Below are 16,071 nucleotides of genomic sequence, written 5' to 3'. Positions count from 1 at the left end.
TAAAATCCCTACATTGTGGAAGCAGGATGTTCAGCCGAGCATGTTCACACCAACCGATGGAAGGGCCTCCCACCCCAGCCCAAACCCTATAACCCCAAGGCTAATCCACCTAACCTGCACATCCCTGGACACTTAAGGCAATTTAGCCTGCCTATTCCACACATCTTTGAGCTGTGGGAGGAAACCCACGCAGACATGGGGAGAATATGAAATTCTGCACAGAAAAGGCATCTGGATGGATATGTTATAGCTCTTCCTTCTGGTTATTATACAGCATTACACAGGATTTACAACACAGAAACAGGCCATTCAGCCCAACTGGTCCAGGCTGACGTTCACGTTTTATGTGAACTGCTTTTGCCCTTCTACATCTCATTAACATAACCTCCTATTCCTTGCTTTTGAATGTGTTTGTCTAGTTTACCCCAAATACATTTTATGATGTTGTGATCTTGCAATATATGCCCATGTTAATTTTTTTAAAAATCCTCCGTCTTAACTTTCAAACCGAAACATCATTTTATACTGCCATAATTTAGTATGTGAAGGTCAATGCATTTTTGACAGATTCCTCAGTCTTTATTACAACTGAACCATCCAAGTAAATGTTTATCCATACAAAGGAATTGGAAGCAGGAGAAAGGAACAAGCCAATCTGTCCCATTGAGCCTGCTCCATCATTTGATAAGATTCTAGTTGAATGTGTCTTCAACTCTTCTTTCCTCTTTCTCCCACTAATACTCTTGACACCCTTGTCCATCAAAAATCTGTCTATTGCATCCTTAAAATTATTCAACAATCCAATCGCCACTACTTTCTGGGAAAGAGAATTTCACAAACTAAAGACTGTGTCTGAGAAAATATTTTTCCTCTGAATTAAAAGGAGGCCCCTTAAGTTGACTGTGCCAGTTCTAGTCTCTTCCAAACAGGAAAGGATTTCAAAGCAAATGGAGCGTAAAAGTCAGGAAATTTTGCTGAAAAGCTATGCAAGGAGCTGGTCAGACCACAGCTGTAAAACTGAACAGTTTTGCTCCCTTATCTAAGGATAGAAGCATTGACATTTGGGGGGAGGCAATCCAAACAAGGTTCACAAGGCTAATTCTGGGTCTGGATGGACTGCCTTGTGAGGAGAGTTGGAGCTTGTACTCATTGGAGCTTAGGGTGAGAGGCAACTTTATTGAAACATACAAGATTCTGAGGGGAAAGAGCTGAAAAATGTGTTGCTGGAAAAGCGCAGCAGGTCAGGCAGCATCCAATGAGCAGGAGAATCGACGTTTCGGGCATAAGCCCTTCTTCAAGATTCTGAGGGGACTTGACAGGGTCAATTTGGAAAGGTTGTTTCTCCTTATGGGAGGGTCTGGGTCAAGAGGACAGGAGCATTTCCTACCTCAACGAGTAGTGATTCAATGGAATTCTTTACCACGGAGGACTGTGGAGGCTGGGTAATTAACTAGATTCAATGGTGAAATGGGCAGATTTGTAATTACTAAGGCAATCACAGGGTTATGGGGAAAAGGCAGGAGCATGGAGTTGAAGATGATCAGATCAGCCATGATCTCATTGAATGGTGGAGCAGACTCAATGGAATGAATGGCCAGTTTCTGCTCATATGTCTCATGGTCTTATACATGCTGTTAGCTTTCACCCCAACAAGTCCCCTCAAGACCAACTTGGCTTGAATAAGATCATCTCTCATTCCTGGGAACTCCAATGGCTCACTCTACATCCCTGCCTCATAAGAAAACTTCCTTTTCCCTGGTATCAGTCAAGTGAATCATGTTTGCATCGCTTATAATGCAATTATATCTTTTTAACTATGGGGATCAAAACTGTACACAGTACTCCAGATTAGATTAGATTACTTACAGTGTGGAAACAGGCCCTTCGGCCCAACAAGTCCACACCGCCCCACCGAAGCGCAACCCACCCATATCCCTACATTTACCCCTTACCTAACACTACGGGCAATTTAGCATGGCCAATTCACCTGACCTGCACATCTTTGGACTGTGAGAGGAAACCGGAGCACCCGGAGGAAACCCACGCAGACACGGGGAGAATGTGCAAACTCCACACAGAGAGTCGCCTGAGGCGGGAATTGAACCCGGATCTCTGGCGCTGTGAGGCAGCAGTGCTAACCACTGTGCCACCATGCCGCCCATGTTATCACCAGCTACAGCAACGTGTCACTATTTTTTTGTAATCCATACCTCTTCTAATAAATGACAACATTCATTCTATTTGCCTTTCCAATCGCTTACTGTCTCTGTAAATTGTGATTTATGTACCAGAATATCCAAATCCCTCTGTATTGTGGAGTTTTGCATTCTCCACTTGGATAATATGCTGTTTTTCTATGTATGCTGCCTGTATTGCTCGCAAGACAAAGCTTTTCACTGGGCCTCAGTACACGTGACAATAAACTCAATTCAATTCAATTCCCTGCTTCCTGTCAAATGAGGGAAGTTTACATTTTCCCACATTATACTCCATCTGCCAAATTTTGGACACTGACTTAATATGTCTATATCCCTTTGTCCTCTTGAAGCTTACTTTCCAACCAATTTTTGTGTCATCAGCAAATTTAGCAACCACACATTCCATCCCTTTGTGCAGGTAATTGATATAAATTATAAATTGCTGAAGCCTCAGCAGAGATTCCTGTGGCACTTCACTGGTTGGTTGCTGTGAACCTGAAAATAATCCATTTATCCTTACTCTGTTTCTTGTTATCTGCCTAACATCTCATGCATTCCCCCTTACACCACAAGCTGCAATTTCTATAGTAGATTTGATATCCTTATGCCTTTTGGAAATCCAAATGTACAGTTTCCCTTTCAACTGCATTGCTTGTTATTTCCCACAATTCTGAAATCTGAACAATCTCTTTACTAAGCTTTTAGCTTAATCTAGAATGTTCTGTCTTTAAATGTACTGAATGCAAATTTGATATTGCTGTTAAAAGAAAGTACTTGGATATATACTTAAAGAAAGCAAATCACAGATGGAGACCATTCAGACTGTTCTGCTAGTTCTTTGAATGAGTTGTCACCAGTACAACTATCAACAGCACCTGCTCAGCAATAACCTGCTCAGTGATGCCAAGTTTGGGTTTCACCAGGGCCACTCAGCTCCTGAACTCATTACAGCCTTGGTTCAACATGGACAAAAGAGCTGAATTTCAGACGGGAGGTGAGAGTGACAGACCTTGACATCCAAGGTTGCATTTGATGGAATGTGGCACCGAGGAACCCTAGCAAAACTGTATTCAATGGGTGTCAGGAGGCAAACTCTCCACAGTCGTACCTGACACATAGGAAGATGGCCGTGGTTGTTGGCAGTCAGTCGGCTCAGTTTCGGGAGATCTCCGCAGGAGATCCTCAGGGTTGCAACCTAGGCCCAAGTATCTTCAGCTGCTTCATCAATGCCCGTCTTAAGGTCAGAGGTGGGGATGCTCGATGCTGACTGCACAATGTTCAGCACCATTCACAAACAGTCCATCCTTAAATGCTGCATTTGTGGGTGACAGAATTGGCGGAGGGTGATGCAAAGTATAAAGAGGTTGGTGGGGTGGAAGGTGAGGACCAGGGATGTTCTGTCCTTGTTGCGGTTGGAAGGGTGGGGTTCGAGGGCGGAGGTGTGGAATTGGATGAGATGCACTGGCGGGCATCATCAACCACGTGGGAGGGAAAATTGTGGTCTTTAAAGAAGGAGGCCATCTGGTGTGTTGTGTGGTAGAACTGGTCCTCCTGGGAACAAATGCGGTGGAGGCGGAGGAATTGGGAATAGGGTTTTGCATTTTTGCAGGAGGCAGGGTGGGAGGGGGTGTAATCCAGGTAGCTGTGGGAGTCGGTGGGTTTGTAGAAAATGTCAGTGTTGAGTTGGTCACCGTTGATGGAGATGGAGAGGTCCAGGAAGGGGAGGGAGGTCTCAGAGTGGTCCAGGTGAATTAAAGGTCGGGGTGGAATGTGTTGATGAATCGTTCAACCACCTCGCGGGAGCATGAGGTGGCACCGATGCAGTCATCAATGTAGCGGAGGAAAATGTGAGAAATGGTGACGGTGTAACCGCAGAAGATAGACTGTTCTACGTAGCTGACAAACAGACAGGCATAGCTGGGGCCCATGTGGGTGCCCATGGCTACCCCTTTCATCTGGAGGAAGTGGGAGGATTCAAAGGAGAAATTGTCGAAGGTGAGGATCAGTTCAGCCAAACAGATAAGAGTGTCAGTGGCAGGGTACTAGTGGGGATGTCGGGAGAGGAAGAAGTGGAGGGCTTGGAGGCACTGGTCATGGCAGATGGAGGAGTAGAGGGACTGGATGTCCATGGTGAAGATGAGGCATTGGGGGCCAGGGAAACGGAAGTCTTGGAGGAGGTGGAGGGCATGGATGGTGTCCCGAACATATGTGGGGTGTTGCTGAACTGGGGGGATATAATGGTAGTTGGGGATGAATTCGGTGGGGCAGGAACAGACGATGGGTTGGCCGAGGTAGTCAGGCTTGTGGATCTTGGGTAGGAGGTAGAATTGGGCGGTACAGGGTTCCTGATCTATGAGGTTGGAAGCTGTGGATGAGAGATCCCCTGAGGTGATGAGGTTGTGTATGGTCTGGGAGATGATGGTTTGGTGATGGGAGGTGAGGTCGTGGTCAAGGGGGCGGTAGGAGGAGGTGTCTTCAAGTGGGCGTCTGACTTCAGCGGTGTAGAGATCACAGTGGCAAACTACCACTGCACCCCCCCCCCCCCCCCCCACCCCCGTCTGCTGGTTTGATGGTGAGGTTGGGATTGGAGCAGAGGGAGTGGAGGGCTGCGCATTGCGAGGGTGAGAGGTTGGAGTGGGGGAGGGGGGCGGACAGGTTGAGGTGGTTAATGTCTCGGTGGCAGTTGGAAATGAAGAGGTCGCGGGCGGGTAACAGACCTCTCCAATAAGAGACAATTCAATACTGATGATGTTACCATCACTGAACCCTCTACTCTCAACACTCTAGAGGTTACTACTGACTAGAAACTCAACTGGACTTGCCGTGTAAATACAGTGGCTACAAGAGCAGGTCAGAGGCTCGGAATCTTGAAGTGAGTAACTCATCCCGTGACTCTCCAAAGTCTTTCCAATTCCTCCAAGGCACATGTCAGGAGTATGATGAAATACTCCCCACTTGCCTGGATGAGTGCAACATCAATACTGAAAAAGCTTGGCACCATCCAAGGACAAAGCAGCTTGCTTGATTGGTACTGTATTCACTCCATCCACCACCAACACTTAGTAGCAACAGTGTGTGCTGTCTACAAGATGCACTGTAGAAATTCACCAAAGATCCTCAGACAGCACCTTCCAAACCAACAACCACTTCCATCTAGAGAGACAAGGGCAGCAAATGCAAGGGAACACCACCATCTGCTTGTTCTCCTCCAAGACACTCACAATTCTGACATTCCTTCACTGTCTTTAGCAAAACCCTGGAATTCCCTCCCTAACAGCAGGTGGACTGCAGCAGTTCAAAAAGGCAGCTCACCACCACCTTCTCAAGTGTAACTAGGGTCGGACAATAAATGCTGGCTCAGCAAGCGACACCCACGTCCCATGAGTAAATGGAAAAGCTCTTCATAGTTTTGAACATCTCTATCAAATGTTTGAACAACCATAGATTCTCTGGTATCTTTATGTCACCATAACCCTAGTACCAGTTTGGTAAACCCAATCTGCACACTCTCTGTTATGATCTTGTCAGGTAATGTCTGTTTTAAGGGAGAGGGTCAAATATTGAGTGGAGTGCCTTAATCTCCGGGTGCTCCGGTTTCCTCCCACAGTCCAAAGATGTGCAGATTAGGTGAATTGGCCATACTAAATTGCCCGTAGTGTCAGGTGCATTAGTCAGGGGTGAATGTAGGGGAATGGGTCTGGGTGGGTTGCTCTTCGGAGGGTCGGTGTGGACTTGTTGGGCCAAAGGGCCTGTTTCCACACTGTAGGGAATCTAATCTAAAAAAAAGCATACCTAAGATATAGAGTCATAGAGTCATAGACATGTACAGCATGGAAACAGACCCTTCGGTCCTATGTCTATATCTCAATTTGCCTTTGTAATTGGCTCCAAACTGGTCAAATATTGCAAACCGTGGAAGTTGAATTCACTTTGTGTGTGACTTGGAGGTGCCAGTGTTGGGCTGGGGTGGACAAAATGAAAAATCACACATCACCAGGTTATAGTCTAACTGGTTTATTTGGAAGCACTAGCTTTCGGAGCTCTGGCTGATGATGGTGTTGTGTGATTTTTCACTTTGTGTGAAATAAGTTAGCAAAAATGTACAAAGTTGGTGAAAGAATTGCTCTAAGTGCAAGGTAATATGGATGTAAATAAAATCTTGTAAACAGGTGTGGAAAATCACATCAAAACTTCTTGAAGAAAGGCATTATATCTGTTAGGAGTTATATTAGATCTAATGTGAAGAATGTTTGAACTATCTTTTATAATTGGTTGATTAAAAGAAGTAACATTTCAGATGTCACTGAAAAAAAAAGAAAATAATTTTGAATGTTGCTATAAAGAGAGACATGCTCCCAAAGATTTTTGCCTTGCAGTCTTCATGATGGCTCAATACTGCCAAATTTCAAACAATCGCAACAACTCATATTAAAGGAGAAAAAGATGGGTTGGCAAATTGGCCCTGTTTGGCTGAGTCGTTGACATGGAGTGAATGATGAGATCTTTTAGCTTCTGAATCATTTTTAAAAAGACACAAGCTTTGAATAAATTCTTTTCTGCAGAAAATAGATCCCCGTGTATAAATGTATGTCACTTCTAGTAAACATAAAATTGCCACCTTACAAGTTTGAATGATTATGTTCAATTGTGTGTCATGTAGCTTGTGGCACACGCTGCATTGTTCACCAAGTGCTGACTAATCACAGAAAATGGGATTTTTTTGAGTCTTGATAATGTGAGCTGGTTGATTGAACAAGTTGAATGAATGGGCAAATGCATGGCAGATTAAGTATAATGTGGATAAATATGAAATTATCCACTTTGGTAACAAGAACAAGAAAGCATATATTTATTTGAATGACAATAGGTTGGGGAAGGGGGACGTGCAACAAGAATTGGATGTCTTTATACACAGATTGATGAAAGTAAGCTTGTAGGTGCAACAGGCAATAAAGAAGGTAATTGGTATTTTGGCCTTCATAGCAGAGGATTCAAGTACAGGAGCAGGAATGTCTTGCTGCTATAGTAAAGGGCCTTGATGAGATCAGACCTAGAGTATTGTATGCAATTTTAGTCTACTTATTTGTGGAAGGATGTTTTGGCTATGGGTGAATGCAGTGAGGGTTTATCAGATTGATTCCTGGGATGCAGGGCTGACGTTTGAAGAGCGACTGGATTGGTTCAGATGGTAGTCACTGGAATTTAGAAGACTTGAGGGTCGGGTCGGTGGTAATGTCATAGATATGTCTAAAATTTTAACAAGAATTAGTTGGGTAAATGCAGGGATGCTGTTCCCTTTGACTGGGGAATCCAGAACCATGGTTTAAGGTTATGGGGCTGGCCATTTAGGATTGAGATGAAGAGAAATTTCTTCACCTGGACTGTGGTGTAAGCTCTGCCACAGAAAGTAGTTGAGACCAAACTATTGAATGTTTTCAAAGCTTTAGATACAGCTCTTAGGGCTAAAGAGATCAAAGTGTATGCAGAGCAAGCAGAAACCAGATACTAAGTTAGATGGTCAGCCATGATCAAATTAAATAGTGAAGCAGACTTGAAGGGCTGAATGGCCTGCTCCTGCTGTTATTTTTCTATGTTTCTATCATTGCTGATAAAGCTGATATGATTAGTGAGTGGAAGTATGGATCCTAACACATTTATTGACTGGCAATTATCATGTAAATAGTTTAACTATCCAGTGTATTGAAGCTGTGGACTATATTGAAAGTAGCACCAGTGATGTACAATGAATCCTTTCTAAATGAACAGTCCCAAAGGTTGGACACTCAAAAATAGATACTTATTGAGGGATTGAAATAACTTGTAACTGATTCAACAGACATTAAAACCATAAATGTGCATAACATTGCATAAATGATGCACCATATTCTTGGTTTACACATAGGATGTCACACTGTATGGTGTTGCACTGTATCAGTTTGAAGGTCATAATGAATGGTGGGATTCCTTCCTTGCCTGCATGTACCTGGGATTTGGATCGCCTCACAATCTCCTCAGTTATGTTCAACCATAACCTGTAAAGGAAAGACAGTTGTTTCCTGTCACAGTGACAATCTGTACTATCTAGATTTCACTGTACCTCAAGGAAACAACTAGTTACTCATACTTTCTCTTTCTGTGCAGTGGGTTCACTCTTTGCTGCGAGTTTGTGCCATCATCAGCGTTATTTCCGTCTGCATGAACACTCCCAAGACCTTTCAGCATTATCCACCTCTTCAGTATGTGACGTTTGCCTTGGACACGCTCCTGATGTTTCTGTACACTTCCGAGATGATTGCAAAGATGCACATTCGTGGCATAGTCAAGGTATGTTTATGTTTCAATGAGAAGAGTAGCCATAATGCCAGGTGGCGAGCCCATTATTACTAAACTCCTGTTGGCAATTTGTCTGAGGATCTATGTGTGCTTCACATTTTCTTTTACATGTTTCCATGTTAATGTATCGTATCATCTTGGGTCAGGGTCAGACCAGCCAGCAGTTCCACCACTCCTGGCAAGGCCAGAGCTCACTAATGGAGCTACTGGATAGAATGGAGCCTCAAACCCAGCTGAGTAAGGGGGTCTGGATGGGGAGGGTTTAGCAAAATTTAGTGAGGGAGGAAGAGGGTTTGGAGGGGTAGACAGAATGGGGTTTAAAGACTGTGCAGGAGAAAAGGAGGGGAGGTAACTCTCTTCTCTGGGGGTGCACCAAATGCACGGGGCACCATCCGAAGGTGGTACACCCCTTCTTTCCTGCACTTACGGTTATGTTGAACATAAACAGACCGTCCACTTTGGCCTGGCTGCTCATGCCAATTGTATTAAGGTTTGAGCAGGGTAATATTTGGGTCAATTGAGCTCTTAACAAACAGTTCTGATGCAGAGTCACTGGACTCAAAACGTTAACTCTGTTTTCTTCTGATAGATACTACCAGACCTGATGAGCCTCTCTAGCAGTACTGTTTATGTTGTGTAGACTGACAAAGGAGTCAAAGGGTATGGGGGCAGATAGGAAGATTCAAGTCATATCAGCTATGAACTTATCAAAAGACTAGAGGGACCAATTACTCTTGTTTCTAATTTGTCTATAAAATGAAGAAAGCATGGCCGTTGCCATGGCAAGAGTTATTCTAACAATGATACAAAAGAGTTTTACCAAAGCTGTCAAGTTTTACAGTGTCATATGAAGTCAAGGAAGTATAGTCAAGGTATTCATGAATGAGCTGTTCAGATTAGTGTCATCCCAGAAGATTTGTCAGTTGATGTGAAAGACTATTGTACTGGAAACATGTAATGAAGCATATTGTCAAGTTAACATCCAGCAGAACTGCTTCCCAGCCAGAGCTGAGATATGCCAGAACCATGACACACACATTTATTATGCACCTACCATTAGACCAGGAAATGCCAGCAGCACTGCAAGACCTGCCCAAAGTCTCGGTTGGTTATTAAATAACTCTTGAATCTCTTTAGCTCTAATAGTAACTTGGGCAGAAATAGGTAGTAAGTCAAAGCAGCCTTCCTTGTGGCTGAAGAATTTTCAGATTGGTTGGCACACTGAAAAAAAACCGTAAATTATTTGACACGAACTTTGGCCAGTTTTGCTGTGCCTGTAATTAAATGATTGTTTTTAAATTCATCCATTAGGTGTTTGCTGTGGAAGTCCATAATTTATTTCTTATCCCTAATTGCCCTGCAGTAGATGATAATGAACTTCTCACTTAATAGAACTGAATGGCTTTTTTGAAGGACATTAAAACTCAACCAGATTGCAGGGACTCTGGAAGCACCTATCAGCCAGGCCTGATAAGGTTGACAGATTTCTTGTCCTCTGACACATTAATGAACCAGATGGGTTTTTACAGCAATCTGGTAGTTTTATACTGATAACCAGATTTACTTTCAGTTTTATTTAATTAACTGGATTTAAATGCCTCAGACTGCTGTGATGGGCTTTGAACTTGTGTCTCCATGTGTCTCTGAACTGAGTCCAATAGCATAACCACTACACGACTCTACTCTAATACAATCAACACTGTTTAGAGCAAACAAACGGTTTGTGACAGGTCAGTGTTTGACTCTGTGTTTTCGAGTTCTCAAATTGTCAGATTGTTAGATTAGAATCCCTACAGTGTGGAAACAGGCCTCTTGGCCGAAGAAGTCCACACCGACCCTCCGAAGAGTAACCCACCCAGACCCATTTCCCTCTGCCTAATGCACTAGCGCTATGGGCAATTTAACATGGCCATTTCACATCTTTGGACCATGGGAGGAAACCAGACCACCCGGAGGAAACCCACGCAGACACGGAGAGAATGTACAAACTCCACACAGACATGTGCCCAAGGCTGGAATCAAACTTGGGACCCTGATGCTGTGAGGCAGCAGTGCTAACCCCTGAGACACCATGCCGTCCATGATTCTGAGTTCCAAATCATTCTGCTGTAAAACAGAATATAAGCTTTTTCTGTTGATCCAACTCAAAAGAGGGCAGTGTTATTTTCTACCTACTAGGAAACACATTTTTAAATGAATGAACTTTGTAATTTTATGAGAACATGGAGCAGAAGTAGTTGATTCAGCCCCTCGAGCCTTCTCCACCATTGAATACAATCCGGGCTAACCCGATTTCAGCCTCAACTCCAACCCATTGCTAATTAAAAATCTGTCTGTCTCCTCCTTAAATTTATTCAGTGTCCTGCCATCCACTGTACTCCAACAGGTTCACAACCTTTTGAGGGAAGTCATTCCTCCTCATCTCTGTTTTAAATCAGCTACCCCCCCAGTCTAAAAGTATCACCTCTCATTCTGGATTGCCCCACAAGGGGAAACATCTGCTTTACAGATATTTTGTTATACCTCTCTAGCATCTCAATTAGATCTCCGCTCATCCTTCTAAACTTCTCAGTTTCTGCTCATCAGACAAGCCTTTCATCTCTTGATTAATCTCATGCACGTTCTCTGACCTGCCTCCAATCCAATTACATCCTGACCAAGTATGGTGACCAAAACTGTATGCAGTACAGTTACTGTTTCAGTATTGTAAAACATTGTTAATGCCTTGTTTCCTTATTTTGTTAAAACAAAATCCTGGCAGAGAATTGGGATATTAAAATGCAGTGGAATGCTTTAATGGACACATCAAAAGTGAAGCTTGGGCTTCACTTTAACTTCTAATGTCTTGATTTATACACTTACAAATGTAGCTCTCCACTAAGGCTTTGAAGAAGTGCTGGGATTGGGGGCGGATGTTGTGTAGTTACCAATTTATTTTTAAAAACGACAGTTTATTTTCTGCTGAGGAACGAGGGCTTCCATGTAAAGCAGTGAGAGCGCTTTCTGTTACACTGTTAGTTGCTTCCAGGCTAGGTTTGGTAAACAAAAGCAGAAGTTGTTGGAAAAGCTGAGCAGGTCTGGCAGCATCTATGAAAAGAAAGCAGAGTTACTGTTTCGGGTCAGGTGACCCTTCCTCCGAACTGGGTTTGGTATAGCTAGCTGCAGAGTAGATCTCCCTGCATGCTATCCCAACAATCTGCATTGCCCCAATTTTCACTCCAATTCTATTAGCGTTACATTTTCCCCATTCCCATCTCAAATTATTTTGTGCCAACTTGCAGTATATAAAGTCCAGGTATGAAGGTAAAACAGTTATGAACCAGACATCTTCATTTTCCAAATTTACAATGTAAGTTATCTTCAAATCCCTACAGTGTGGAAACAGGCCATATGGCCCAACAAGTCCATTCCGACCCTCCAAAGAGTGACCCACCCTGACCCATTCCCCAACCTTATTACTCTACATTTACCCCTAACCTACGCACTATGGGTAATTTAGCATGGCCAATTCACCGAACCTGCACATCTTTCGATGATGGGAGGAAACTGGAGCACCCGGAGGAAACCCACACAGACACAGGGAGAATGTGTAAACTCCACACGGACAGTCGCCTGAGGGTGGAATTGAACCCGGGTACCTGGTGCTGTGAGGCAGCAGTGCTAACCACTGAGCCACCATACCACCTTACAAAAGTAATTTTGACCAAGTTATGCCTCTGGTACAGTGTCAGACAGCACAGAAGGAGGCCATTCTGTCCATTGTGCCTGTGCTGGCTCTTTCAAGGAGTTATCCAGTTGATCCCATTCCTGCTGCTCCTTCCCTATGGCCTTTTTATTTGTTTTCCTTTATCAAAGACCTTCTTTTATTTACTGTTGAACAGGCTTTCATTGTCATTTTCATTAGGTGTTTCAGACTGTACAAAGTTGCTATGCTGTCTAAAAAGTAAAATCTCACTTCCTCTCTGGTGCTTTGTTCCCTCTGGTTCCTGACCCCCAATGAAAACAGCTTTTCATTATTTGCTCTATCAAAACATTTCGCGAATACCTCCAATAAATGTCCCTTCAATTATTTCTTCTTTGAGAGTAATTCCAGCTTCACCAATCTCTCAATGTGAATGAATTCCCTCAACCTTGGTACTATTATAGTAAATCTCTATGGCCCCTCTCTGAGGTCTTTGTGTCCTTCCTGATGCAGAATTGTCTTGAAGCGTCAGGGGTCTTGCCTGCTCCTCAGGGAAGGGGTTATACCCTCCAAGAGCTGCTGGCCAATGAGGCTGGCACCTCTTGCACTCAGCAGCACCATAGAGGTGGCTTTGAGAAGAATAGCCATGGAATCCCAGGGTCGTTGATGACCTGAGACAGAGGGAAATAATGTGGGGTGGTCTTAGATCAAAGGGCTCAAGGAGAGGGGGTGGTGTGGATCTCTGCCTGAAGTGCCTAACCAAAGGGCTGGACAGAGAGTGCCTCTGAGGAGTTTACCACACCTCCTGATACACCCCCACCAACCCCGGCTCCCTCTCTGATGTGACAAGTTGCCTGCATGATAACAAATGTCATAGTGATGCAAGGTGACAAGCCTGACTACAATTAGTTATCCACAGGAATAGCCCTGAGATGGTCCTTCCTTAGCCACTTAAGGTCCTCAACTCAATGTGAGTTGAGAGGTTCAACCACAGGCTTTCGCATCAGAGTTTAATTCTGCCAGAGAGGGCAAGGCAATTTGTTTCCTTTATTCACTCAAAAGACATGGTGGGTCTGAGTGAGATGCTCTTCAGAGGGTCAGTGTGGGGTTGATGGGCCAAATGGCCTGCTTCTGAACTGTTGGGATGCTGTGACGTTTCTATTCTATGAGGTCTGTTCAAAAGCCTGATTGTTTGAGATCTGACAGGGTGGTGCTGTCAACAAACTTGTAAATGGAGTTGGGTTGGAATTTGTCCACAAGATCATGAGCATATAAGGAGTATAGTAAGGGTTTGAGTTCGCTGCCTTGTGGGCCACTGGTGTTGAGGATTATGGTTGAGCAGGTGTGGTCATCTGTTCTTACTGCACAATACTCCATCACTATCCTCTGTCTCATACTGTCAAGCCAATTTTGTATCCAATTGGTAAGTATTCCCTGAATCCCATGTGATCTAACATTATTAATTAGTCTACCGTGCAGAACCTTGTCAAGGGCTTTATTCAAGTCCATGTTGACAAAGTCTACCGCTTTGCCTTATTAATTAGATTTTAGATTAGATTCCCTACAGTGTGGAAACAGGCCCTTTGGCCCAACCAGTCCACAACGACCCTCCCAAGAATAACCCATTTCCCCTCTGACTAATGCACCTAACATTCTGTGCAATTTAGCTTGGCCAATTAACCTGACCTGCACATCTTTGGACTGTGGGAGGAAACTGGAGCACCCGGGGGAAACCCACGCAGACACTGGGGAGAATGTGCAAGCTCCACACAGACAGTTGCCCGTGGCTGGAATCGAACCTAGGACCCTGGTGCTGTGAGGCAGCAGTGCTAACCACTGAGCCACCGTGCCGCCCATCTTTTTGGTTATGTCCTCATAAAGCTCAATCAAGTTTATGAGACATGATTTCCAGTTCACGAAGCTGTGCTGACTATCCCTAATCGGTCCTTGCCTCTCTCCAAATGCATGTAAATCCTAGCTCTCAAAATCCCAATCAACAACTTACCCACCGCTGGTGTCAGACTCACTTGTATATAACTCTCAGGCTTCTCCTTACAGCCTTTCTTAAACATCAACAGTAGCTGCCCTCCAGCCCTGCAGCACATCACCCATGACTCTGGATAAAACAAATATCTGTGCCAGGGCCCCCACAATTTCTTCCATAACTTCCCACAACGTCCTCTGATAAGGACTTTCTCTTCTGTAATGTGGACAGTTTTCAAAGCAAATATATTTATTTCCCTGAGTATCCTAGCCTTCATTTCTTTCTCCACAATAAAAACTGACGCAAATATTTGTTTAGTATTGTTTTAATGCAAGATTCACCTACCCTAACAAAGTACGCTTCCTGCATCAAGTTCATCAGTTCTTAGAACAAGAGATTCCATTTTACATGTGGTGTCCTGAACTGGACACTATACTCCAAGTAGACGCTAATGAATGGTTTTTGAAAATTAAGTGTAATTTCTTTGCTTTCACATTATTATGCCTCAATTTGCAAAGCCTAGGAATCCATACACCTTTTTTCTTAGCAGAAGGTTATTTAATGTGAGTTTTTTATTTATCACAATAATAGCACAAAGCTGAAGCAGTGCCTAAGCCTAATTAAAATTAGGAAATAGTATTATGAGTAGGAGTGGCCATTATACCATCCAATCCAAAGGCATAATAGTGGAATGATGAAATTGGGAGCATGCACAAAGATCCCAGTCAACGCCAATTTTAATTCCCCAACTACTCCCTTTCCGACAGGACCATCTTTGGCCTCTTCCATTGCCAAAACGAACCACACCACAAACTGGAGGAACAACACCTCATCTTCCACCAGGGCAACCTACAGCCTGGAGGACTCAACATTGAGTTCTCCAATTTCAAATAACCTCCCTCCCCATCCCCACCTTCCTTCCGGGCCCCTTCCTCTCCTCCTCTCTTCCACTGTTCCCTGCCACCAACCAGATTCATTCCTCCTATTGACCAGCCAGGTCCTACTTCTACCTGTTTTCACCTATCCCCACTTCACCACCCTGCCCCTGCTACCGTCTTTGTCTGCATCTCCCCCCATACCCGCCCCCAGTCCTGAAACGTCGACTTCTCCACCTCCTGATGCCGCCTGGCTTGCCATGTTCTTCCAGCCTCCTGCCTGTCTAATGAATTATGGGGTCAGCATTTGGCAGGCTCAGTACTTATACATGTCATAATTGACTTTGGAAGGTGATGGTGACTGTTTTGTTGAACAGCTGCAGTCCCTATGGTGTAACCACAATGCTGTAGGGAAGGGAATTCAACGATTTTAACCGGCAATGGTGAAGCAACTGCAATATCGTTCCAATCAGGATGGTGTGTAACATGGAGGGTAACTTGGAGGTGATGGTGATCCCATGCATCTGCTGCTTTGAAAAATCTGTAGTTTAATGTACAATGCAAATTATCGCAAGTTTCTGACTAACAGCTGCACAGTGTTCAGTGAATACCGACATCTGTCCATTACGGTCACTGGTGTCTAGTTCTATTAGATCAGCTGTCTGGTAAGATTAGCTTGGGTCTCCCTGAAGCTGCTGCACCTGAGAATCTTTGCTTATTTTCTCAGTGCGAGCTTAATTATTTTCTCCCTTTTTATTTCTAAAAGATATCATTGTGTAGAAAGCTGTACAGCATTGCAAATGTATTAACTAATGCAAACAATACTTTGAAAATATTTAGATGAAAGAAATAAGGAGGCATTGTGCATTGATTCCAATCACATTCTGTCCTTCTGTTTTATTCTATGTTACAATCTCTTTTTCTGCCACCCATTGAGTCCAGAGCAGTCAGCCAGCTATAATGCATTTGATGACATTGCACATTTTTCTGTGACCCTGG

The 16,071-nt window shown here is 43.9% G+C and overlaps 1 protein-coding gene across 6 annotated transcripts in view; it reads left to right on the top strand.

Moving 5' to 3' along the window:
- nalcn (sodium leak channel, non-selective) overlaps positions 1-16,071 on the top strand; it is a 358,024-nt gene that overhangs the window by 74,356 nt on the left and 267,597 nt on the right. For all 6 annotated transcript variants that reach the window (XM_072578059.1, XM_072578064.1, XM_072578061.1 and 3 more), the window contains exon 3: positions 8,340-8,522. In XM_072578059.1, coding sequence (XP_072434160.1) covers positions 8,340-8,522 — 183 coding nt within the window. The remainder of the gene's footprint in view (positions 1-8,339; positions 8,523-16,071) is intronic.

Source organism: Chiloscyllium punctatum, chromosome 9 (assembly GCF_047496795.1).
Source record: "Chiloscyllium punctatum isolate Juve2018m chromosome 9, sChiPun1.3, whole genome shotgun sequence".
NCBI lineage: Eukaryota > Metazoa > Chordata > Chondrichthyes > Orectolobiformes > Hemiscylliidae > Chiloscyllium > Chiloscyllium punctatum.
This window is presented reverse-complemented; position numbering and strand designations above follow the sequence as displayed.